This window comes from Herpailurus yagouaroundi, unplaced genomic scaffold (genome assembly GCF_014898765.1).
Source record: "Herpailurus yagouaroundi ecotype Mexico unplaced genomic scaffold, PumYag 139, whole genome shotgun sequence".
Taxonomy (NCBI): Eukaryota; Metazoa; Chordata; class Mammalia; order Carnivora; family Felidae; genus Herpailurus; species Herpailurus yagouaroundi.
The window spans coordinates 36,773,065-36,799,605 of NW_024412394.1; the positions used below are offsets into that span (position 1 = coordinate 36,773,065).

A 26,541-nucleotide genomic window follows, 5' to 3' on the forward strand; every position below is an offset into this window, starting at 1 on the left:
TGCACTGTTTTACATTCCCACCAGTGATGCACAGAATTTCCAGTTTCTCCACATTCTTACCAACACTTACTATTTCATGTTTTTTAAAAATAATGGCTCTCCTAATGACTGAGTATCTCATTATAGTTTTGATTTGCATTTTTCCAACATCTAGTGATACTCAGCCTCTTGTGAGACTGTTTTAATGATAGACTTTCCTGGGTCCTGTAGGTTATGGTTATGAAAATTCTGGTCCCAAACCTGAGTAATTGTGAGCTTGTGGTTAGGAATTCCCTAACCATGAGATAAATACACTTTGTCATCAGTTTAACCTAAAAACCCAGAGCAAAGGAAAGACATCAGAATTATTCCTACTTTCTTTCAGTTTCTTTTTTTCTCCTAGTTCACCTAATTTTAAGGTTGCCCTTCAGATCTTCTGGTCATCAGTTTAACCTCATCTTGCTGGCATCCCAAACTTGATCTTAAAGCCCAGGATCTAGGCCATGAGGTTTTTGACTCTGAGACAAATGCCAGCTTCTGAACTCATTTATCTCTCAGTTCCCACTTTCTGGTTGTTTATGGTTTCAGAGGGTTTTAGCCACTCACTTAAAATTTTAAAACTCATCATGAGTATATGTGGTGTTCTGATCTGGAGGATTTTCCTGGACATTGAGTTTACCATATTGTCAACGCAGATGTTAAACATTGATTTCTCTTCTGTTAAAAGGCAGAGATGATTGACTGAAGTAAAGAAAAGGCTAGTGTCTGGATATAGTTCTCATAAATGATTTATAAACAAAATAACAAAGTAACAGGTAGTAATTTGATCAGTGATCAAATATGGCCATACAGGGTTGGTTTTTATATATTTTATACATACTCACATGCTCCGCCTCTGTTTTTATTGTAGCAAATCTTACCAATTTGAGTTTCTTCTTGGTAACAAACTCATGCATATGGACAACTGTAAATTAGCAGAAACAGATTTTAATGTGTTCTTTTTCATTTTGGAGATAAGATGTTTATAAGAAATATTCAAAAAGCAAGAAAATTAAGAAAACATCTAGACTAATCAAAGAGCTTGAGAAATGCTAAATTTTATTTCATATTGAATAGCTTTGTTAATGAATATTTATCTCTGTTTTATTTCAGCTTTGGCTAGATCAGAATCTAAGAGAGATGGAGGTTTTAAAAATAATTGGAGCTTTGATCATGGAGACGAAAGTGAAGGAGATACAGATAAAGAGTAAGAACTTTTTTTCTTCCGTCACATATTTTATAAGAATGACATTTCATTGGAAAATGATTTATATTCCATGGAAGTATTTTTAAGAGTATGGTATTCTTAAGAAAACATCTTTTATAGTAGCATCAAGGAAAGAAAAAGCAGATTTTTATTAAATAATTTTGCTTTTTCATTTCTCTTTTGAATGATTATGTGAATGATTATGTGTCTTTTGAAATAATTATGTGCATGTAATACATGTAAGCTTATTAAAATTGATCATTAAAGATTTTCAATTAAAGAAATTGTTCTTTTTTTTAAATAACATTTCTGATTTGAAAAGCTACTGTTTATCATGAGTAAGTGAACCCACATTAAGACCCCTGAATTTTTTGTGAAAGTTTAAGTCCTATAGTGTATCTTTCTTCCCAGTTGCCCTATCCATCTTAGATCACATTACTACCAGAGAAAGCAGAAACTATATAAATGATAAACACAGATGTTAACTCAGGCAAAAGTTAAACAGAGTAGTTATTACACTTTGTTAGTGTGCTTAGAATGACTGCTTTGTAAAATTTAAATGATAGTTTTAATACAACCTTTTGCATATCATGAGATTTGTATTACAAAGTCACCATTGCTATTAGGTGCCTTGGTTTGTTGATCTGGTTTTCCACTGGGCCAGAACAAATTCAGAGATACATAAATATATACAAGGAGTTCTACCAAACTATAAGTATTTTTAAAAATTTCTACACAAAAAGTCATTCAGAAGATATTGGCTAATAAATATTGTAGGTGCTTCACTTTTCTGTCTGGGCAACAGCTCCATTCATCATTACCACTTTCATGTGTTTTCATCTATGAGATATTAAACTGACTGTAAACTTTTATTCGAAGGAGAACTTCGAACTGGTAAGGTTTTCACCTAAAATTGGTATTTTGTGGTCATCTTTCTCTCCTGTCTTTTATTATTATATAATAAATAAAATACAAGTATTTTATTATAATTATATATATAATATTAGTATTATAAATAATATATTTTTCTTATGTAATTTTGAAAATTTTGAATTAGATCCAAAATTGAGTAGAAAGTATATCACCTTTTAAATATTTTTGTAAAATGTTTGGAAAAAAGAGAATTTTTACTAGTAAAAAAGTTGGGATGTGTATAAACAGCAATGAAACAAATATTTTACATTTTTATTATAAATAACTAAGATTTTACTAAAAATAGGTTAACAGTTGTCTTTAGAAGAATGTATTTTGACATTCTTTGTTAGATTTGTCATGATTATATTACTTGTTCTGTATATTTCATTTATGAATCATACTCTTTGGTTTATCATTATAAGAGGATCCTTAGGAGCTTCAGCTTTTTTAATATTTTGAGATTAAATAGATATATCAGTCTGATCTTTTAGAGTCTCAGGCCAGTGATTCTAAAGTGTTGATATTTCCAGGAGTTGCAAAGGTGTACTGTTTTACTGTGGTAACACCATTGGAATTACTTTCTTTATATCAGCTAAGGTTTTCTTACCAGCTTTTTCTCTATTTTGTTTCTCTGTTCTTTTCCCCTAATTTTAAATCCAAGACAGAAAGGAAAAATGAGTGACTGTAAATGGAATCTACAGTTAGGAAAACAAAAATTATATGTTCATTTATAGCAAGGGCAACAAACGATGGCCCATTGGCTGAGTCTGGCCCATCATTAGATTTTGTTAATAGTTTTATTGGAACACAGCCACACCTGTGGTCTGTGGCTGCTTTCATACCAAAATGGCAGAGTAGTTGGTATAAAGACCATGTTTACTCTCTGGCCCTTTATAGGAAACATTTGCTGATCCCTGAATTAGGTGAGCAAAGAGAATAAAACTTCTGAATTAATGTATGGGTTGTAATTGTCACTTAAGGTTTTTTTCCCCCTTGTTTTCTGTGTAGTGAGGCAAATCTACTCAGTGTGGGTGAAGATGAGGATTCTGAGACCTCAAAAGGAAAAAAGGCAAGTGTTGCTTTTCTGATTTTTTTTTTTTTTTTGGTAATTTTTTTAGGTTGTATACTAAAACCTAATACTTCAAAAGAAGATTTATATATATATATATATATTTCTAAATTTTGAGAGAGAGAAAGTGAGTGGGGGAGGCGGGGAGAGGGAGAGAGAATCAGAGAGAGAGAGAGAGAGAGAGAGAGAGAGAGAGAGAGAGAGAATGAATCCCAAAGCAGGCTCTGTGCTGTCAGTGCAGCCTCAGATGGGGCTTAATCTCACAAATCATGAGATCATGACCTGAGCTGAAATCAAGAGTCAGACGCTTAACTGACTGAGCTACCCAGGCATCTCTCAGTGTAGTCTTAATTTGCATTTCTTTTATGATGAGTAAGGTTAAATGTGTTTTCATATGTGTAGTCCATTTATTTTTCATTTTTGATAACTGTCAGTTAATATCTTTGCCCATTTTTTTAATTTAGTCTGTAGAATATTATTGATTCATATGAATTCTTACTATATTGAGTCTAAGTAACACTTTTTTGACATCTCTGAAATCTATCTAGATGCATAATAATAATGGCATGACATAGTTCATTTAGAAAAATTTGTTTGCACATTTGTATTTACAATGATACATGTCTTTTTTTTTTTTTTTCAACGTTTATTTATTTTTGGGACAGAGAGAGACAGAGCATGAACGGGGGAGGGGCAGAGAGAGGGAGACACAGAATCGGAAACAGGCTCCAGGCTCTGAGCCATCAGCTCAGAGCCTGACGCGGGGCTCGAACTCCCGGACCGCGAGATCGTGACCTGGCTGAGGTCGGACGTTTAACCGACTGCGCCACCCAGGCGCCCCGATACATGTCTTATAATGGTTTCATAGATTCATGAAATAGAGTCTTTTGGAGAATTTGGCCGCTTGCTGTGATACTATCTGCTAATAGTTTAAACCATTTTTTTTTTTACTAGTCTTTTGCATTTGCTTTTGACGATTATTGCCTTGGATAAAAAGTTTTCTTATGTTGTCAAAATATTGATCTTTTTTCCTTTAATGGCTTTTGGGTTTAGTGTCTTTTTTCCTAATGATGTTAACTTAATTACTTACTTGCTTTGTCCTACGAGATTGTTTCACAATACCAATACGAATATAATTACTAATAAAATGATTAATATTTTTTTTCCTTCTGTTTGCTTGTTGGTGTTTGGTGGCACCGTCAGGTATATCCTATTAGGAATGAGTATTTAAATTACTGTGTTGTGTGTTTTTGTTTTTGTTTTTGTTTTTTTGAGTGAACTTTAAAAATTTTTTTTTTGTTTATTTGTGTTAAGTAATCTTTACACCCAACCTGGGACTTGAACCCATAACCCCGAGATCAAGAGTTACATGCAGCTCCGACTGAGCCAGCCAGGTGCCCCTACTACTTTTTTTTTTTAAATCAATTAAAATGAGTTTGTTTTATAATTATACAAAGAACATTTTTGTGATTTGAAAGTCCTATCTATAAAAGAAGTTTTATTCAGAGAAGTCTAGGTTTTGTTCTGATTTCCTCTATCCTTTTCTCTTTCACTAATAGGTAACCTTTTTTAAAAATTATATGGTTTAGCCTTTCATTTTAATTTTCTTCCTTCCTTTTTTTTTTTTTTAACATTTATTCATTTTTTGAGAGAGAGAAAGAGAGACAGAGAGACAGCGTGAGTGGGGGAGGGGCAAAGAGAAAGGGAGACACAGAATCCGAAGCAGGCTCCAGGTTCTGAGCTGTCAGCACAGAGCCCAATGCAGGGCTCGAACCCACAAACCATGGGATCATGGCCTGAGCTGAAGTCGGACGCTCAACCGACTGAGCCACCCAGGCACCCCTCTTCACTTTTTTAATAGAATATACAGCCTTTCTTGGAGAAACTGCCCACACTATTTGATACTTCGATTGTTTTGCTTAACAGTATAGTCTGCAAAGTATTTAGAGATCTTTATCATCTCTTGGGGCACCTAGGTGGCTCAGTCAGTTGGGCATCTGATTCAGGTCATGATCTCACGGGTTCGTCTGTTCAAGCCCTGCCTCGGGTTCACTGCTGTCAGTGCAGAGCCCACTTCTAATCTCCTCTCCCTCTCTCTCTGCCCCTCCCCGGCTCACGCCCTCTAGCAAAAATTAATAAAACATTTTTAAAAAAAACCTCTGTATCATCTCTTTTATTGTTACATAGTATTCCCGTGAGTGGATAAACAGTAGATATTTAGTTGATTGCCTAGTGATGAGCAGAGGTGTTTCCTAGTCTTTTGTTACTATAAGTAGTGCTTTAATAAAGCCTTATGCTTTAAAATAAATAAGTAAAGCCTTATGCTTATATCTTTTCATATCTTTACAGTATACTTTTGGGATAGATTCCTAGAATTGCAGTTGCTGTTTCAGAGGGTAAATATATATGTAATTTTGCTAGTTATTACCAAATGCCTCATTCATAGGAGTTAGCATTTGCCATTCCCGCTAATAATATATGAAAGTTCCTATTTTCTTGTAATCTTGGGAAGTATGTGGTCAAAGTTGAATTTTTACTATTTTGACATAGTACCCTCTTCATAGATTTCTTGTATTTACAGTTGAATACTATTATAGGGGCTTTTAAATTTACTTTCCCTCCATCTTTGTGGGGTTTTTTTTCTCCTACAACATCTCTATTTTGTTGTAATTAAGGGAATTTATAGAATTTGAAGATTTTCTCTTAGTACTCTAAAATTTTTCTTTATGAAGTTAAAGTGAAAAACTATGAGGTTTTTTTCACATTGCAGTTTTCCCTAGCTTTTTTTTTTATTAAAAATGTTATTTAATGTTTATTTTTCAGAGAGAGAGAGAGAGAGAGAGATGGAATGTGAGCAGGAGAGGGGCAGAGAGAGAGGGAGGAACCACAGATCATGATCTGAGCCGAAGTCGAATGCTTAACTGACTGAGCCACCCAAGTGCCCCTCTAGCTTTTATTTTGACATCTGGATTGCTTAGAGTGCTACTGTTTAGGGGTTCTTTAGGTGGACAGAAATATAGTAAACTCTGCAGGGAAAAATAAAAGGTGTTTTCAGTTACTAACTTCTGTGACATTGGTTTTCAGTTTATGTGGTGTGTTTTTTTTCTTTAAACAATTTTTTTAATGTTTATTTATTTTTGAGAGACAAACAGAGTATAAGCGGAGAAGGAGAGGCACAGAGAGAGAAGGAGACACAGAATCTAAAGCAGGCACCTGGCTCTGTGCTATCGACACAGGGCTCAAACTCACATACCGCGAGATCATGATCTGAGCGGAAGTCTGACGCTCAACTGACTGAGGCACCCAGGCACCCCTTTAATGAACTTTTTTAAAACATTTATTTATTTTGAGAGAGAGGGAGTACGAGTGGGAGAAGGGGCAGAGAGAGAGGAGAAAGAATCCTAAGTAGGCTCCGCAATGATGCAGTGCTCAATCTCACAAACCATGAGATCATGGCATAAACGAAAATCAGTAGTTAGATGCTTAATCAACTGAGCCACCCAAAAACCCCTGTAATGTACGTTATAAATGTGTAATCATTTAATAGATTCTTTTAGGTTATCTTCTTATCTGAAATTCTTACGTGCTATATTTCTTGAATACTTATTTTTTCCTTAAATTGATTTATTTGATGTGTGATAAGTTCGGGTGGATGATAACCATATGTTGATAATTTTTGCACATTTCATAGTCCCAATGAAAAATTTATTCATGCAACAAATATGTATTGATCACAGTGTTCCAGATGCTAGTGAACAAAGTAGTCAAGTTTCTTTCTCCTGTGGAGCTTAAATTCTAGTAACTGACTATGCTCATTTGTTGCTTGATGAATATATAATACAGAATTGGCAAACTAAGGCTTACAGGCCAATTTGGCCTACAATCTATGGCCTAAGAACCATTTTTAAATGATTTCCCCCAAAGTCAAAAGAATACTGTTTTATTACATGCAAATATTATATGAAATTTAAATTTGTGTTTATAGATAAAATTTTATTGGAAAACAGCTGTGCTTATTTGTTTATGTATTATCTATTACTGCTTTCATGCTATAACACAGATTTGAATTTTTTGGACAGAGTTGAGTAGTTTCAACAGAGACTGTTGACCCACAAAGTCTGAAATACTTGCTATGTGACCCTTTACAAAAAAGATTTGCTGGAGCGCCTGGGTAGCTCAGTTAGTTAAGCATTGGACTTTGGCTCAGGTCATGATCTCATGGTTCGTGGGTTTGAGCCCTGCATTGGGCTCTGTGCTGACAGCTCAGAGCCTGGAGCCTACTTCGGATTCTGTGTCTCCCTCTCTCTCTGCCCCTCTCCTGCTCACTCTCTGTCTCTCTCTCAAAAATAAATAAACATTAAAAAAAAAATTACAAAAAAGGTTTGCTGATCCCTGTCCTATTGTTTGTACTGTGTAAAGGTTTTCCATGTGGATTGATACTCAGTTGAGAGAAACAGCTTTTTTTGGATGAGTAAAGTATTAGAGTAGTTCATCAGAGTATCAGATTCTAGACCTGCCAATAATTGTCCATTTTATAGGATGGTTGTGAGAATTGTGAGGCTATGTAACCTATATAGTGCATGGCTCCACTGAGTCTTCCACCAGTGGCTAATGCCTATATTTAAAGTTGGTTTTGTAATCACGATTGTTTTGTGCTAATCCTTCTGTCTACAGTTCTCCTGATCTTATGCTTGCATTAGCTAGAAAACTGTGTTAGGCTATTAAACAGAGGGGCAGAGGGGAAGAAAAATTAAAATTTTTCAGGAACATCCAGATTGAATATATCATCTTGAATTTTATTTTATTTTATTTTATTACGCTTTTTTTTTGAGAGGCAGAGAAAGAGCACAAGTGGGAGAGGGGCAGAGTGAGAGGGAGACACAGAATCCAAAGTAGGCTCCAGGCTCTGAGCTGTCAGCACAGAGCCCGATGTGGGGCTTGAAACCATGAACCGCGAGATCTGAGCTGAAGTTGGACGCCTAACTGAGCCACCCAGGTGCCCCTTGACTTAAACAATTCTTAAAAGGAAAGATGAACTTTCTACATTTATATAAAGGAATATTTAGTGCAGTTCCTTTTTGGTATCTGTAGAATAGTTGGTATTCCAATGGTGAGTCCTTTCTGGAATAACACAGTTTGTTTCTGCTTTTTTCTTGTTAAGCATCATTATTTATATTTCTACAGCATTATAAACAGCATTATAAAAATTTCTCATGCAATATAGTATGGGAGCACATAGACTTTGGAATCAGACTGGTCTTTAAATGTTTAAAGCCATTTAACTAGTTTGGACAGGTTACTTTGCTTTTTTAGCTCACTGATCTTCATAGCACAAGGATAGAATGTCAATAGAGTTTAAATGACATGTGGTGGAGAGATTTTGTTAAGGAGAGAATTGAAGTGGGAAATTAATCCTATCACTCAACAGCAGCAAGTAATTGACCTGTTTTAGGTGTGGTTGCTGAATCCCAATCTGAAGAACTACTGAAATGTATAAAATATGGAGATTGAATATAAAGTAACTAACATAATGCCTATTCATAGTAAGTATTCACTAAATATTAGCTTTTGTAATTGCCTAGATAGAATGAAATTGTATGATCAGCCCTTTTTTTTTTTTTTAAGTTTTTTTAGAATTTACTTATTTTGAGGGGCGCCTGAGTGGCTCAGCCAGTTAAGCGTCCGCTTACATAGGTCATGATCTCATGGTTTGTGAGTTCGAGCCCCATCATTGGGCTCTGTGCTGACAGCTCAGAGCCTGGAGCCTGTTTCAGATTCTGTGTTTCTCTGTCTCTCTCTACCCCTCCCCTACTTGCACTTCTGTCTCTATCTCAAAAAATAAACATTAAAAAAAATTTTTTTTAATTTATTTATTTTGAGAGGGAGATAGCGCAGGCGGGGGAGGGGCAGAGAGAGGGAGAACAGAATCCCAAGGAGGCTCTGCACTGTTAGCACGGAGCCCGACATGGAGCTTGAATTCAAGAAACTGTGAGATCATGACAGGAGCCAAAACCAAGAGTCAGATTCTTAACTGACTGAGTCATCCGGGTGCCTTTATATGATCATTCGTTAATGGAAACTTTTTGCTTCTGAGATTCTTAACAGGCTATATATATCAAAATCACCCAGAGCATTGATCCTCCAGTGTTAGTGTTTGTCAGAATCACCTGGAAGGTTTGATAAAAATATTGCTGGACCCCACTTCCAGAGTTTCTGATTTAGGAGATCTGGAGTGGGGCCTGATAATTTGCATTTTAAGTGTTTGCAAATGATGCTGGTTCTGCTGGTCCAGCAGCCACACTTTGAGAACCATTCATTGACTTAAGGCATTTTTTCAGAATAACATGGGGAAAGGGCTAGGTCACAATGACTAGATAGGCCTAATTTTCCTCAGATGAATGCATCTTAATGACCAGTTGTTAGGCTAAGAGAGGATACCTGTATTTCTAATTGAGTGGGAACTGTTGATAACTGAATTCCTACCCATCTGCCCATTGCAGGGATAGGCAGTTTGTGTATATTTTTGTTAATGCATGCAATAATCCTATGACTATAAGGAAGGTTACCCAGCTAGAAAGAGACAAGTCTGTTTGATTCCTAAATTGTTATCTTTCCACAATAATGCTATTCACCAAATGCAAAAGAGATTGTATTCTTCTTCTAACAGAAATGAGAGTGTGATAATCCCATTACCTTTATCCCCTGTGGGTTTTTTTCCCGTTTTTTAATTGTTTCTCTTGATTTGATCATGTGTCTAATTTCTTTGAGTCTGCTATGAATGTTACTTGCATATGAAAAATCATGGAGGTAGTTGGAGGCCTAGAAAATTATCTTTTTGGAAGAGAAATATATTTACTTCTGGCTTGTTACTAGGAGCATTAGCAATCTCAGTCTCAGATCACCTTAATCCAGTGGTTCTCCAAATGTGGTATCAGCATCACTTGGGGACTTGCTAGAAATACAGATTCCTAGGCCCACCCTAGACCTAATGAATAAGAATAAACTGTAAAAGGTTGGACACAGCAATTTAATTCTGTAATTAATTATGCAAGTAATTCTGATTTACATTAAACATTTGGAACTTCCTTAATTGAACTGAAGGTTGAGATGATTAGAAGCTGGATTTCAGGTTTATGAAGGCTATTATTCATAGCCTATCATTCTGATCCAAATTTTGAAGGTTTATTAGGCCAGTCACATATGGTAGATGTGCATCCCTGCTTTTTGTTTCTCTAGCTCTCTGTTGGAAGTTCCGACTTAGCCTGTCAGTTGCATCTTCTGCAATCAATAGATGCATCAGGGGAAAATACAAATCTGGGCTCAGGTCTCTTGTGTTTCTTGTTCCTGATCTTAGTTCTTAATTCTTCACTGCCTTCGGAGTCCTCAGCTGTCTCAAACATACATTTTTTTAGTTTGCATTTTGTCCAGGTTTTTTTCTAGTTGTTTTCAGATAATGGAAGGAAATTGATCTGCATTACTTAATGTGCCATTGCCAGAAATGGAAGAGTCTGAAGCACATGGCTGTAAAAGATTAGGAAGTAACAAAATGTCTCAAGGAGGAGAAAGTGATAAGCAGTGTGTAAAAAATAGATCTTTTTGGAATTTTGTAATGTAGATTTGCCTGAAAATAAGAATAGTGTTGGCAAAATGAACTCTGTACTCAGGAGGACTTTTTTGTGAGAGAGATTTTTTTAGGGAAATGTTAGGTTTCTATGGAGATCAATTGTGGAATAAAAGCCAAGTTCCTCTCTTCTTACAATTGTATTTTCTTGTATATGAGTGGAAAATAAAATATTAGGCCACTGATTCAAAAATAAAGTAAATAAGAGGGGTGCCTGGGTGGCTCAGTGGTTGGGCATCCTGACTTTTGGCTCAGGTCATGATCTTATTATGGTCTGTGGGTTCGAGCCACGCGTTGGGCTCTTTGCTGACAGCTCGGGGCCTGGAGCATGCTTCGGATTCAGTGTCTGCTTCTCTCTCTGCCCCTCTCACACTTGTGCGCTCTCTCTCTCTCTCTCTCAAAAATAAACATTAAAATAAAAAAATAAAAATAAATAAGAAGGATTTTGAAAGTGTTTTTGGGTAAATTATCACTAAGAACTGTGGACCTTTGTCTTAATGAGTCTGAAAGTAGCTTTTAAATGTCTGATGTGATGAATGTAGTAAGAGTAGGTTTCTTTGTTTAAAAGAATTTTCCAAGGAATGGGCCATCCTGTTGTCACACTGTAATCTCCCGAAAGTGATTGCTGATATGCTATATATTATCACTGGCAACAATGAAAGTATCAAGACATTTCAGTTTCTGTGTTTGTATAGAAACTTTGATGCTAAGGCCAAAGTCCTTGTGTAACTTGAAATGATGACTTATTAACACATTTGGCTGTACTTGTCCTACAAATAGCAGTAGCAGGGGAAATATTTTTCTTTACTCTCAGTAAAGCTCTGTTTGAAGATAGTCTACCCTTCATGTCTTCTGTTTTTCTCTTTTAATTATCTTAAAGACCTTTGGAGACACTTAAATGAAGAGAAAATAATATGAACACCCTTGGTCCTACATATTTGTGTTCTCTTTAGGAAAAAAAAGTATTACAGTTGAATTATTCTTAAATTCATGACACTGTCATCCTTCTCTCCCGTCTCCAACAGCTGGTACTATTTTTACAGCTTTTTTAATAAGTGAGTTTTCAAACAACCATATTGTGTTTATTGACTCTTTAACATTTATGGATTTTTTTACAGTTAAATCGTCAATCTGAAATTGTTTCTACCAGTTCTGGTGATCCCTGGAAGACATGTGCGAGACGAAATAAGGCTGACAGTTTAAAACCTTTGAAAGGCAACCCAATTGGACTTAACATGTTGAGCAACAATAAGAAATTGAGGTATAGTCATTACAGAAAAGATAAAGGGTTTGACACCAAAAATTAGCTGCCTTTGTGGCCAGTTGACCCAGCCTATACTTTCACCTTTTTACCAGTGCCAAGACGTAAAGTTGTACCAGGGTGTGAATTCTTTGCTTTGTATTTGGGATTATGGTTGACTGCAATGATTTTTTTGGTTCTGAATAAAAATATTGCAAGAAAATTTCCAGTAGAGTGAGATTTCATTAGATGAGCTTCCTCTCATATAGTTAGTAAAATCTTGGTCATAATACTAGAAGTAGAAGGCACTGGAGGGTAGAAGGGTCATGTCTCCTTTAGGGGACACTTAATCAGGATTATCTCAAAAGGGATTTTTTTCTTTTCCTTTTTTTTTTTTTTTTTTTAAGATTTCTTTTTCCTCTTCCTTTTCTAGTTATAATCCTTAGGGGTTGTCCTAGTGAACCACTTTTACTGATATGATTGATTGTGCTGTTATACCTCCCAGAAATAAGATTGAAAAGCACTGTTTCAATTTCAGTTTTGTCAACGTATAGATAGAAAACTGTGGTACATGAAGGCTAAGTAACTTTGAAGTCAATGGCAAAATCAGAAGTAGAATTTGGGACTCCTGACTTTTTTTTTTTCTTTTTCTTTTTTTTACAGTTAGTACATTTGATTTTTATTTTGACATATAAGAAATCTTTGTAATACAGTTTAAAAGCTTTTTTTATGTATAGTTCCTAACAGAATAAGAAAAAATATATCTGAGTTAATTTATAGGATATCTTACAGTACAGAACATTCATTTGGATTCCTGATTTCTATTCTAGTGTTCTTCTACTGTTTTATCTTCTTTCATGAATTGTATTAGAAACATTTCAGAGACAAATTCAGAAAGTGGAAAACTCCTGGTGGACAATTTAACATGGTCATTGGATTGATCTGTAAAAACACATATTTTAGTGTGGAGTTTTTTGTGTATGTGTGTTCAGATTTGAAAGGATTTATTTTGCATGTGTGTATGTAATTTTTCCTCTCTTCAGATTATTCTTTGTTTCTTGCATCTGCAGTGAAAATGTACAAAATGCATCAATATGTTCTGGAACTGTAGTTCATGGTAGACGTTTTCAACATGCTAATGTACAGACGTCACTAGTAAAAACAGCAGCCCAAAGGTAAGGATTCTAATTGCCTTTGTTTAGTATATACATACCATCCTTTTTAATACTTCTTCACTGTTTTTTTTTGTTTTTCCTTTAACCAACTTTTTTACTTTGGGGAATTTTACTGTGTTTCTGTTGTCTGTAACAAGATATTCATGTCTCTGAAATAATTCATGTCCTAAGAATTTTATTTTATATCTGCTTTTGAACAAATCACATCTGTGAATAGAGACATAAATAAAAACCTTTCTATTACATTATATTCCAGTTAAATTAATCTGATTTTACAACATTGACTGTACAACATTTGACAAGAAATCTTCAGGTGTTAGGTTTGCTCTGATAAGTAAAACTAGTTATTAGCTCATTTTAAATTTATTGGATTTCATAGTTTCAAAACAAATCACATTATTAGCTTTAATTGGGAAAATTTTGTGTTTTAATAGTTTTAGTAGATTTGGATGTTCTCATTGATCATGAAAGTAATACTTAAACCTTGAAATAATAAAAGTAACAGTGGGGAAAGCTTGGTGTTTTAAATGCTTTGGAGGTTTTTCATAACCATTTTTTGAATGGTTATGAAATTTCAGTTCAATTTCAGTTCTGGGTCCATTTCAACTGACTAAGAAATTCTTAGGCTTCAACAATAAAATAAATAATCTAAATTTTTGCCTTATGAATAGTTGTGTAAAATGTTTTTATGAATAGTCTTATGAATAGTTGTGTAAAATGTTTTTATGAATAGTAAAATTTGAAGATTTGGTATATATGTTCTTCATTTTTTAAAAATGTCAGTCGAGATTATTGCTCATTCATAAAATGTGTCCTGACTTTTAGAAACCCTTGCTATGTTTGCTATGTACATAGATAGATTGGCTATAGCATAATAGATTTTCAGCCTAAAAACCTTAAATCTTTCTCATACTTTCCGATAATAAAATCTTTTGCTTAAATGTATTATTTTATCATAGTTTTCACATATTTGAGAAATACAACTAAAAAGACCAAAAGAGAAATTACTGCACATACCAAAAACTTGTCTTATCTTACTGTAAAGTACACAAATCAAGCTCTCTAGCCAACATGTGGCACAAACATGAGAATAAATAATAAAAGGAGAGTAATTAGTAGAGAGGCAAAAAGGAGAGACACACTATTTTCACACACTGATCACACTGATAGAATCCATTGCTGACAAAGATTTGTCTTTTTTCTGAAATGTGGTCCATGTTGAAATACTCATCTATAATTTATAATTAAGTGATATATTCTGCAACCAAAATTATTGTTGCTCTTGAACTTATTTTTTAGTTTGGAGTTATTTGCAGTGTGACCTAGTTTCTCCATACCTCCTTTCATCATTGTTAATGTTAAAAAACTGATTTCAGTCTGGAAATTGGTTTGTGTTTTGTTTTATTCTAGGTCTTGGCACCTATTATACCTTGCATATGTATTATTGTTCATCTGCATAAAAGGCTAGATTCTGTTAATAGGAAATGGCATTTACTAGTAAAATATTGTTTCTTTAAAAACAAACAAACCTGAATTAGTTTATATTTAGAGAAACAATCCAGAATGAAAATACTTGTTCTTACAACTAGGGGCAGTAAGGAAAACTGAAAAGTCATGTCAGCAGGGCAGATTGTATTTATGTTTGTCTCTTATTTACAGAATAAACATTTCTTATACTTACTAAAGTGTGATTGTCGTTAAAAAGATTTTGACATTCAAAAACAGGTCACTGGGAGTTTTTCCAATTTTCTTCCTTCAAAATCATTGAGTGATTTTATGTTACATACTAGACATAGATGAGGTACAGAATAGTCAGAGGTGAATATAACAAAGTCCCTGCCTTCCAACTCAAGTTTGATTAGGGTAGAGGACAGAAAGACAAGTAAACAAATGATTACATGGTAAGTGCAGTGTAGTAGACACAGTTTGCATAGTGCTATTTACAGAGAAGGAGGCAGTGAAGAATTCACAAAGGAAGTATTAAAGAAGCCTTTTTTTTTTTAATGTTTATTTATTTATTTTGAAAGAGAGAGAGAGAGAGAGAGCATGCGGAAGAGGGGCAGAGAGAGAGAGAGAATCCCAATCAGGCTTTGTGCTGTCAGCACAGAGCCAGCGGATGCAGGGCTTAATCTCACATACCCTGGGATCATGACCTGAGCCAAAATCAAGAGTCAGGCACTCAACCAACTGAGCCCCCCAGGTGCCCCCAAAGAAGCTTTTGAGTGTACTCATTAGAAAAGACTCCATGCAGTAGGAACCACATCTCCAAAGGCATGAAGAAAGCTTTCACCAAAACGGTTACCACGAAACTTTTGGTTTTAACTGGTATAGTGTTGGCACAGTTGTCATGCTTCAGATGAGGTGAGCATCCTGGTTTTTACTGGCTTTTACAGTGTCTCCTAATTTTTCCTATTTTCTCAACTCTTAATTTGAAATTAAAGGAAATGCCATAAGCTGGTAATTCATACACACAGTCTTCTTGGGGAGAGTGGTATAATTTGTCTTTTAAAAGTAAATCATACCTGCATTTTGAATAATTTGCAGTTGTTTAGTAAGATGTGGGAACAAGTACATCACACCTTTTTAATCCAAAGGGAATAAATGAAGATTGTTAAAATATCTGATCAGATTACTACTATTAGAACTACTCTTTGGGCGAACATTAGGATTTTAATCTATTTTCTTACTGCTACTACAAATGTTAATATAAGTCATATTTAAAAGAGGTTGTTTGTATACTAATAGTGATGAAGGAGGGTAGTCTTAGTATGGAAAAATGAAATGCAGAAATTAAAAGGTCTATATAACTCTATACCATCTCCACCCCTAACTTCAGTGAGACTTGCTAAAAGAAAACATTTACTGGTTTATGTTTTATTTACATTTTCACTTGTTTTTGTTTTTGTTTTTTATTAAGGATAGGTGAAAAGACTTGTAAGGACCATAGGGGAAAATGAATGTCTACAAAAGCATATATAATCCATAAATGGGAAAATGGGCTCCTGGAATAAGCAAGATTTAATTATTAATGAAAAGCACCACTTTGAAAGAATTTTTGAAGTCTTAAATCAGGTCATGGATACCAGAATCAATCAGTCTCTCTTTTTTCCTTCCTTTTTAAAAAATTTTAAGAACACTAGTACAGCACTAGTTCAAGAATGAAATAGTCCAACAAGAATGTAAGTTGACATTTTTACAAAGTCCTACATTACTAATAATGGCTTCCCTATCGATTTTTTAAAAAACTTTTTTTTCTTTTTTTTTTCTAATATATATGCTCCTCCAGTGCAGGACTTGATAATAAACACATATTGAGGAATTTTATAGAAGTACAGTGACTGATAAATTAAATATCTTATCATAATAAATGCATTTTATTCAAGGATAAGAGAAGTGAGCATGGGCATATGTATATTTTTTTGTTTTGTTTTTTGTTTTCTTCCTAACTCCCTTGGTTTATTGGAAAGAACCAAACCTGTTTCTACTGCTACTCTGTCTTCTACTTATTTCCTTTACTCTATACAGGTGAGTTTATAAAACAAAAACGATAGACTACTAAACTCTTCTCACTTCTTGGGCACAACAATGTAGAGCTAGAAATGGCTATATTAGGTATTAATGCCTAACTTTCAGTTTTCATTTTAGTTTTCCTGAAGCTCCAGAAGAAATAAATATATAAGATAAGCTGGACTTAAAGTTTCATGTTTATATTTTATTTACTTTAATAGGGGTGTAGTAATATTCCCTCAGTTTTTTGTTATTTTTCTAACATAAATTTATTTTATAGATATCATCCTATTTTTTTTAATGGTAGAGATAAAATTTCAAATATGGTATTCATGTAAGCTTATAATTCTTTACTATTGAAATTAAAAAAAAATAGGTCTTTTCAGTGTTGTTTGTATAAACCCACATTACTATTTTTTCCCCTTAGTTTACTATGATTGATGTTTTACTTGTTTGTTCCACATTATTGGAATGTGAGAGTTTATATGGGGACTCAGGGAGTTTGTAAACTATGTTTTGCTTACAGTTTTGAATATTTTGTTCATTTTATAATAAATAATTCTAGGTTATGAATCTTACTCTAAATTGAAGGTTTTTGTAATTTTATTATTGAGTAATTGATATTGATAGCTTTTTAGGTTTTCCTTGAATGTGGAGAAGGGTGGACCTGTTATAAATTGTATTTTTGATTGGAGGCCATGATTTTAAATCCAAGGCCTTTCCTTGTGTCTAAAACCATATGCTGCTGTATTTAATCTATGTCTTTTATGCAAAAGTTCCAACCTTAAAAAAATTTTTTTTCTTATTCAGAAGCTAATTATCACACCTGATAACAGAATTGGAACCACTAAAATTTTATAACTTTCAGGAAATTTTATTGTTCTTTGAAGACAATATAACTACTCTAATATAACCTATCATCAATTGGTTGATGGTTAAATAAAGCTCTCCCAAGAATCTTTCATATCTGTGTACATCCTTTTTTCTTAAATATGTTTAGATACAAGTTTTCTATATTAACAAAAACTTAAAAATAATTTACTTATCTGACAAGATTCAAAACTTAGTATATAGTATATATATAATGTGTTTAAAACAAATTAATCACATCAGAGTTTTGCCTTATTGACCGCAGTTACTAAAACTACAATGATATATCAAAAATGAGGTCTTGCCTCTTACATTTTTTTTCTTTTTCATGTTTTAAGCAGTCTGGACCAAAAGGAAAGGTAAGCTTAATATTGATGAAATTAGAGCATGGATATAGCAGTAAGATACCAGATTATTTATATGCTTTGAAGAATATCCATTGAGTTCATCATTAAAGTTTATTTATTGTTTTAATAAAAGGAAATATTGATGATAGAACATGATATTTGACTTTGGTGGCTAGTGTTTCACCATAATTCTCAATATGGTTATATATATATATTGATAGGACTACTTTGCTTTTACTGATATACTTTTGTTTTTATACTTTACTAGATAGAGTTGAGGGGGAAGTGGAATTAGAATGCCTGAAATGTAGAGTTAAAACTCTAAACATCAATGTATGCCTATTTTGACCCAAAACAATTTTATGATTGCTGGTTGTTCACCTTGTAATAACATTGGCAGGCACATGTCCTTTAGCAGAAGTGTTGAATGATGTAAATAACTTCAAAATAATTTTTTAAGAATGCACAGTTGTTTAATTACATAATTTTAACTCTATAGTTTCTTTAAAGGTGTATAGAAAGTAAAGAGGACAACTTGTATTATTTTATAAAATGCATATATTCCCCCTTACTGAACACCACAGTTCTGAATTATAAAGATGATCCTGTCAACAAAAAATTTAGTCATATTTTATAATTCTGAAATACTTCACAGTTCTTACATGTTTTAGGTGAATGGATTGTGCAGATATTTTAATCTACTGGGGAAGAAAAATTATTTTCTCATTATGTTTATTTTTCTCTTTGAATGAAGCATTATTTTCTGTCAGATATAGATGGGTCATTATATCTTTAAAATTTTTAACTCATAAGTGCTACATATTTTTTGGAAATCCATTAGTAAGATTTTTAAAATATAATTGCTAAAGAATATACATTAACTCTTTATACAGTCATAAACAAAACAGACTCATTTTATGTAAATACTTTCCTGTATGCTATAGTAGATAAAATGTAAGTACTCTAATATTCTCACAATAATATAAAGATCTTAAATTATTCTGTTTTTCACAATAACTTTGTAGGGCTTATGCTGATTTTTTTGTACGGTTTTGGCTTATGCATATTTCTGTAGTGGAAATTTATTCATTGATACATTCAGCAAATATTTTCAATGACTTTATGTGCCAGGCACTATTCTAGGGGCAGACAGAAATCCCTACCCTCTTGGAATAATACTGGAATGGGAGTCAGAAGATGTGGAATTAAGTAACCAGCAGTATCAGTAGGCACATAACTTACTGTAAAATGAGGATAATAATATTTGCCCGATTTTAAGGAGATTTGTGAGGAACAAGTGAGATAATGATTTAAAACTGACTAAACTGTAAAATTTGAAATTTCTTTAAGTAATAGATGATGGAAAAAAAAAGTAATCTTGACATTCTGTCAGTCTCTTGTACTAAAATTACTGCCAGGGATTAGATACGAAGCAGCTACTCTTTATAAAAAACTTGTAATGGATATACCTGAGTGCTTTATTCAGCAGCATAGTTATCTTTAGGTTGAATTTAGCCCATTAATCTTTGGATCCTTATCTAAAATTATTTTGTGTTTATCTTTGTTGGAGATTAACTGAGAACTTTTGCGACAGTACATTTTACTTTGTGAATTCTTTTCACATAAGCCTTTTTGTTCCCTTCATGTGAACACTAAGCTACATCTTCTTTCTGATCTTTAAAGAGTACTAGAAGGTCCTTTATCTTTATCCCTCAACACGAGAGACTATAAATTTTTAAACTAAATTATTTATAAGAGAATGGTTTAATAAACAAAAAATAGATACTTGTGGAAAGTAAGTCTTTTCCAGGCTTTTTTTCATTTGTGTACTGAGCACAGTGAGGTGTGCTTTGAGTTTGAAACTAAGCTGGAATAAATAATAAATAGCAGTATTAATATCTAGAGCTTGAAAAACTTCAAAAAATTGCTGCCATTTTGTTGTTGTTGTTGTAGGTGACTTTGACAACTTGAATGACTCGACTTCCTTTCTGACTCATGGACAGATAGGTTCTAAATACAGTATATTTGGTAGCACCAGTAACCTAGAATATTTAATCTGGTATTAGAACTGGTTTTTCCTTCCTAGGTAAAGAATCTGTTGGCCCATTATGAAACTGAAGCATGCAGTGATTTTCCAATTTAAAATTTTTAAAAATACTTATTATTTATTAGTGTAAAAAGTATGTGGATATTGTAGAGAATTTTGAAGCATCAATAAAGTACAAAGATGAATAGAATACATTGAAAGAACATAGGTGAAATACTAGAAATGTTTGCATAAAGAGTATGTTTGAAAGATAAGTATTATAGAGATTTTATAATTTTCTGAAGGCTCTCAAAATAGAAAATTATATTATTAGGATCCTGATGCATTTCTTTTTCAATGTTTTTTTTCTGTGTGCTTTTTAATATATGCATTTCACCTAAATGCATCGTAACATTTTTCACTTTTATTTATTCATAAGCTTTTATTTATTAATTCATTAAAAAAATTTTTTTAACGTTTATTCATTTTTTGAGATAGAAACACGAGTAGGGGAGGGGCAGAGAGAGGGGGAGACACAGAATCCAAAGCAGGCTTCATCCAGGCTTTGAGCTGCAGCACAGAGTCCAAAATGGGGCTTGAACTCACAAACTGTGAGATCATGACCTGAGCTGAAGTCAGACTGAGCCACCCAGGGGCGCTTAAGTTGACTTTTAAAAATGATTTTTAATGAATGCATAATAGGTTATCCTGCAGGTATTCATAATTTATTTACTCATTACTTCATGACTTTTATATATGACACATTCAAGTACAACTTTGGGTGTAAATTTCTAAATGATTCTCTTAAGATAAATTCTCTGTGAAAGGATTCTTTGGACTAGGTTACATATATTTTTAATGCTCTTGATAAGTGCTATTAAATTGTTGAGAGAGGTGGTACCAATTTATTGTAGTATTATAAATTGCTGTCTAAAGATATCTGAAAATAAAATTGTATTTAGATGATACTGTCTTCCTTATAAGAGTCATCTGAAACTTTAGAAATAATAAAGTTGAGCAAGATGGTAGGCTACAAGACTAATAGTATTAATAGTTTCCTTCATTCAGCTCTGATCAATTGGAGTATATATTGGAGAGACCAAAATTTTATTTACAGCAACAATTAAATATCCAGTAATAAAGTTAATAGTTATAAAGCCTTTATAAATGTATCTAAAGATATACTCGAGACCTGTATTACATTCTTTATTGGTTTACTCCTTAAATGCAATTTTAGACAAAATCTCAGTGACTTTGGTCATTTTAAGAAATTTGACCAGTTAATGCTAAAGTTCGTTTAGGAGAGTAAATATTTGAGAACAGCAATAGACTTTTTGTTTTTAAAGAATAAATGGAGGAAGAGAAGAATGATTTGTCTTTCCACATAAAATGTATTGAAAAGAAAACAGTGATTGAATATGGAAACTCTAGAAGACTAAGAAGAAGGAGAATAAACAGTCTAGAGTCTGGGTATATTGTTTCCAACCAAGATGTCCAGTCAATAAATATAAACAAATTTGCAGTGTCTTTTTTTTTGTTTGCTTGTTTATTAGAGAGAGTCAGAGTCCCAAGCAGGCTCCACGCTCAGCACAGAACCTCATGCAGGGCTTGATCCCATGACCATGACATGAGATCATGACCTGAGCTGAAATCAAGAATTGGTTGCTTAACTGACTGAGTAACCCAGGTGCCCCTGCAAGTGTCCTTAAATGCCTGAATTATGATATTTGCACCTTGGGTGAAAAATTAGTATTTTGGATTTTTGCATGGTGGCTAGTAGTGGCTCAGTTTTTACCAACACAACCATTCTTTATACAGTTATTTTATACAGTTATTTAACCTGATAAATGGACTCCTGACTGCATACAGCCTTTTAGATATGCACGTTTATTCATTCCAAATATTTATCAAGTGCTTGCTATGTTCTAGCCATAAGGATATAGTGATGAACAAAAAGGACAAGATCCCTGCATTCCTGTGGTTTACAAATTTTATGGGCAAAGACTAATAATGAACAAGTAAAACATGAAATAATAAGTTCTATGTAAAGAGTATAATTGAGTGATGTTACAGAGAGTGACAATATGGTTCCTTTAGATTGCATGTTCAGAGAAACTTTTTATTAGGAAGCTAACATTTTAAGCAAGGTCTAAATGAAGAGTCAGCATGCCATGATCACAGAGATAGCTTTTCCAAATAGGGAAGAGAAGGTGCTAAGATAGTTTTACAAGAATGAGTTTGGTGTGTTCAAGGAAAAGAAAGAATGACCACTATTGCTGGAGTTTGGGGAGCAAAGGAGAAAATGTTATGTGGGTTTGGCAAGGTCAGCTAGGACCTAGGTCTTAAAAGGCTTTGTAAGGTGATCTGAAAAGTTTTTTTTTTTTTTTAAGTTTGTTTATTTTATTTATTTATTTATTTATTTATTTATTTTGAGAGTAGGAGCGAGAGCGACAGAGAGAGGGAGAGAGAATGAATCCCAAGCAGGCTCCACACTGTCAGCATGGAGCCTGATGCAGGGCTTGAACTCACGAACCTTGAGATCATGACCTGAGCCAAAATCAAGAGTCAGACGCTTAACTGACTGAGCCACCCAGGCACCCCTTTGAGAGTTTTTTTTTTTAATGTTTATTTATTTTTAGAGAGAGTGTGTGCATGTGTGCACGTGCACCAGAGGGGCGGAGAGAGAGAATCCCAAGGAGACTCCTGTGCTGCCAAGTGCAAGCCCAATGCAGGATGCAGTCTCATGACCTGCACAAGATCATGACCTAAGCCAAAATGAGAGTTGGACGCTTAACTGACTGAGCCACCCAGGTGCCCCAATCTTTGAGAGTTTTTAAAAAACAATCTTTTGTATATGATTTATAATTTGGTACAATAAACAACTTCAGTGGAATTTAATTAAGAGTAAGCATGTTCTACTTTCCAAATATCAATGTGCTGCAAAGGAAAATCAATGTAGTCTATGACTACATATTCAAAACTATCTCAGCAAAATGTTGGGAGTTGAGGTAGAAAAGTAGAAATAAAAGGAATCTGAAGGCCTTTTTCTGGGAGAATTGGGAGGGGTAGAAGTAACAGGATTTTAAAGACCTCATCTCATTAGGGATGCAATAGAACATCTTGCTTGAATAAATGTTTGGAATCTTGATAACGTGTTAACAGAAATATGTAATTGGAATAAAGGTTGAGAGAGGAAAGGTAACTATTTGTTAAATTAATTAGGGAGGGAAAACAAATGAATAGTAATTATGCAAACCAGTAAAAATAGGGGAAAAGAGGAAACTGAAATATATACAAATATTAAAAAATGATAGGTAATAAAGATGAAAGGAAAACGTGAAATCTGTCAGTTGTTACAGTAATTGTGATCAGGTTGAATATATTTAATAGCAGACAAATTGGTTGGATTAAACCCAGTTATACTATGTCGTTTCTAAGAATCAGACATAAACTAACAATCTATAAGGTAAAGGGTATTTAGAGTCACAAAAGGTGAAAACAGCATGAGTTAATTTTAATAACAAGATGGAATTAGGAATTAGAAGTACTAAATAGGAAAGGCACCTGTGTGACTCAATCAGATAAACGTCTGACTCTTGATCTTGGCTCAGGTCATGATCTCACAGTTCGTGAGTTCATTCCCTGTGTCAGGTCCACACTGACAGTGCAGAGCCTGCTTGGGATTCTCTCTCTCCGTGCCCACCCCCCCCAAACTAGATAGATAGCGCTCTCTCTCTCTCTCTCTCTCTCTCTTTCTCTCTTTCTCTCTTTCTCTCTCCCTCTCCCTCCCTCTCTCAAAATAAATAAAATAAACTTTTTTTTTAGAAGAAGTATGAAAAAGGAAAAAGCATGTTTTGTAACAGGCATAGTCTATAAAAGTATAACAACTTAACATATAAAATGTCCCTAAATATTTAAAATGCAGGAAGTTCTTAGTGTATAGCTGTGGGAGATTTTTAGTATATCTCAGAAAATTACACCAATTTATGAGTTTAACATGAGTTTGGAATAATGAATTTTAACACTTGAATATGAATACATTTATTTCATAGAAACGTACATCTTATAGATCAGTTAGAGCAATGAAAAGATTAATAAAATGAGCTATAATTAAAACCAAGCAAAAACCAAGACAAAAACTCAGCACCTAGATCCTGGTTTCTAATACCACTCTCTAAGAAAAAGAACATGGAGAAATGGCTGATTTTAGGGATGGGGTAGGAAAATACAAAGTGAGTGTGGAGTGTCCTGTATTGTTAAAAACCAAGCAAGTACTCAAAAAACAAAAGGGTATTTGCTTCAACAGCACATATACTAAAATTGTAACATTAAAGAGAAGATTTTCAAGGCCCTTTGTAAAAAGATGACCTGTGGATTATGAAGCATTCTGTATGTCTGTAAATTTTACATTATATGTATTTTATCAGAATTTAAAAAAAGAACTGACATCACATCAAGTGGACAAAGGAGCCAACTGAAAGCACTCCCAAAGACCAAAACTAAAACAATTGGATTATAATCTGAAGTATAAAATAAATACCCATATATCTTATTGATAAAAATTGGTTGAATAAATGAATCATTTATTTACTCAAATTATCCTGGGGTTTTACAAGCTATTTAAAATGAATTGAAGGAAATGGACAGTTGTTTACTATAGAATTCCAAATAATTTGCGTAGATATTCCACTCTTCAGGAAGTGGGGTTTATCTACCCTCATCCCTTTTGTGGGCTGGCCTGATTTGTTTATTTCCAAACAGAGTGTTGAAAGGGAAAAATAGTAACTCTAGAATGGAGAAATCTGGCAACCACTACCTTAGCTAAATGATCAAGGTTAACATCACCAGTGATAAATCGTATTGATATTATGTACTTCCTGATGTGATGTGATGAGAGGGGCACTTCAGCTCTGCAGTAACCTTCCCCCTAAATTCATAACATTGGTCTAATCATTAGAAAAACATCAGAGTGACCAAGGTTGAGGGGCCTTGACAGTTCTAAAGTGCCACGGTCATGAAAGATCACGTAAGACTGAGAAACAGAGGAGCCTAAAAGAGACATGACAATTAAATGAGGTGGATCCTGGAACAAAAAGATATTTGTGGAATAGCTGGTGAAATTCAGGTAAAATTTAGCACTTAGTTATAGTAGTGTACCAGTAGTGTACCAGTGTTGGTTTCTTTTTTTGATGTATGTATGATGATGCTGAAGGTGTTAACTTTAGGAGAAGCTGGGTGAGGAATATAATTCTGAATTGTCTTTAACTCATGTAAATCTAAAATTATTCCAAAATTAAATTTATTTTAAAAACCTTTCAGAGCTGAGGCCTATCTAACCTCTAATAAAGCAAAGCATTTTGATGTTATTTCAATATTTCTGTACAGAAGAAAAAAAGCTTTCCAGTTGTTTTTGCAGGTTGTAAAATGTTGAGTTCATGAGGTGGGTTGTTTTTTTTTTTTTTTTTTTTTTTTAAACTATACAAACAGAAACCCTCCCAAGCAAAAAAATCCTCCCACCTTGTAGATAACAGATGACAAAGAAGCTTCTGTGCTTCTGCTTGGTTTGAGGGAAAGAAATATCCACTGGTAAATTAAATCCTAAACTTGAGCTTCATACTGGCTTGGAGTTTGAAATGTTAGTATCTGTAGAGCGATAGCACCCTCAAACCAAGAAATTAGTATAAAATTTGGTTTTTGATCACCTAACAATTTTTTAAAAACTAAAAATTAAAGAACACAAGATAGTTTATGGCTAGAAAGTTTCTAAAAATTTTCTTGTCAAAGTAATGCTACTTTTGTCCTGAAATCCTTGTATTGTTATATTAAACTTTACGGTATGCTTTTATTTCTGAAATTTATTTATACACTATTTAAAAGAAAAATTAGTTTCCCCTGTTTATATAAGGAAACATGGAGCAAATATTCAATACATTATGGCTATTAAGATCTGGGAATTTTGGTAAATACACAGACTAGTTTATTAACATTACAATACATGATAAAGTCATGGATATTATATGATGTATTCTGTGTGGTGTTTGTTCCTCATTAGCAAGGCATAGTTCAGTGCACTGTGTCAGATTGCAAAAAACATGGTGCCTTCAGTGCAGCATTTTCACCAACCCCTGCACATGTATGATTGGTTGTCTCAGATGATTTATGTCAGTTATTACTGAGTAAACCTGTGTTTATAGCATACCCCGGAATAAGTCATCAAACAGGTTCAAAGTAACAAAATCTAAAATATCTACTTTCAGATTTCGTGCCCATTCTCTGTCAAATAATTATTTTCTGTATTGATAATCCTTAGTATTTAAGAATGTATACTATTTGTGTTATTCACTATTTTACCATAATAGTATCATTGTATTTTGCTTTAGATTCATTGCCTCTGTTGCATTTTAAAGTTGATATCTTTATTTTTCCAAGCAAATAATTATAAAAATTAAAGATTAAAAGAATGAATTATCTGCTTTAAAGATAAGACTATATTATATTCCCTTTAGTGTGAAAGTGTATGAACTATAAAACCATGAGTTTTGTTTT

The 26,541-nt window shown here is 33.5% G+C and overlaps 1 protein-coding gene and 1 non-coding gene across 8 annotated transcripts in view; both read left to right on the top strand.

Annotated features, from left to right (window-relative positions):
• The window catches only part of SENP6 (SUMO specific peptidase 6), a 116,667-nt gene that overhangs the window by 21,475 nt on the left and 68,651 nt on the right, over window positions 1-26,541 (top strand). For 4 of the 7 annotated variants that reach the window (XM_040473982.1, XM_040473983.1, XM_040473980.1 and 1 more), the window contains exons 2-6: window positions 1,132-1,225; window positions 3,149-3,209; window positions 11,949-12,091; window positions 13,141-13,245; window positions 17,961-17,981. In XM_040473982.1, the coding sequence (XP_040329916.1) occupies window positions 1,132-1,225; window positions 3,149-3,209; window positions 11,949-12,091; window positions 13,141-13,245; window positions 17,961-17,981 (424 nt within the window). Of the gene's footprint in view, window positions 1-1,131; window positions 1,226-3,148; window positions 3,210-4,579; window positions 4,604-11,948; window positions 12,092-13,140; window positions 13,246-17,960; window positions 17,982-26,541 lie in introns of those variants that run through there. The other 3 variants (XM_040473978.1, XM_040473979.1, XM_040473981.1) reach the window with 3 other exon arrangements.
• On the top strand, window positions 24,290-24,392 carry LOC121030124 (U6 spliceosomal RNA). The gene has a single exon (XR_005790068.1). It is a non-coding gene; the product is annotated as a U6 spliceosomal RNA (small nuclear RNA).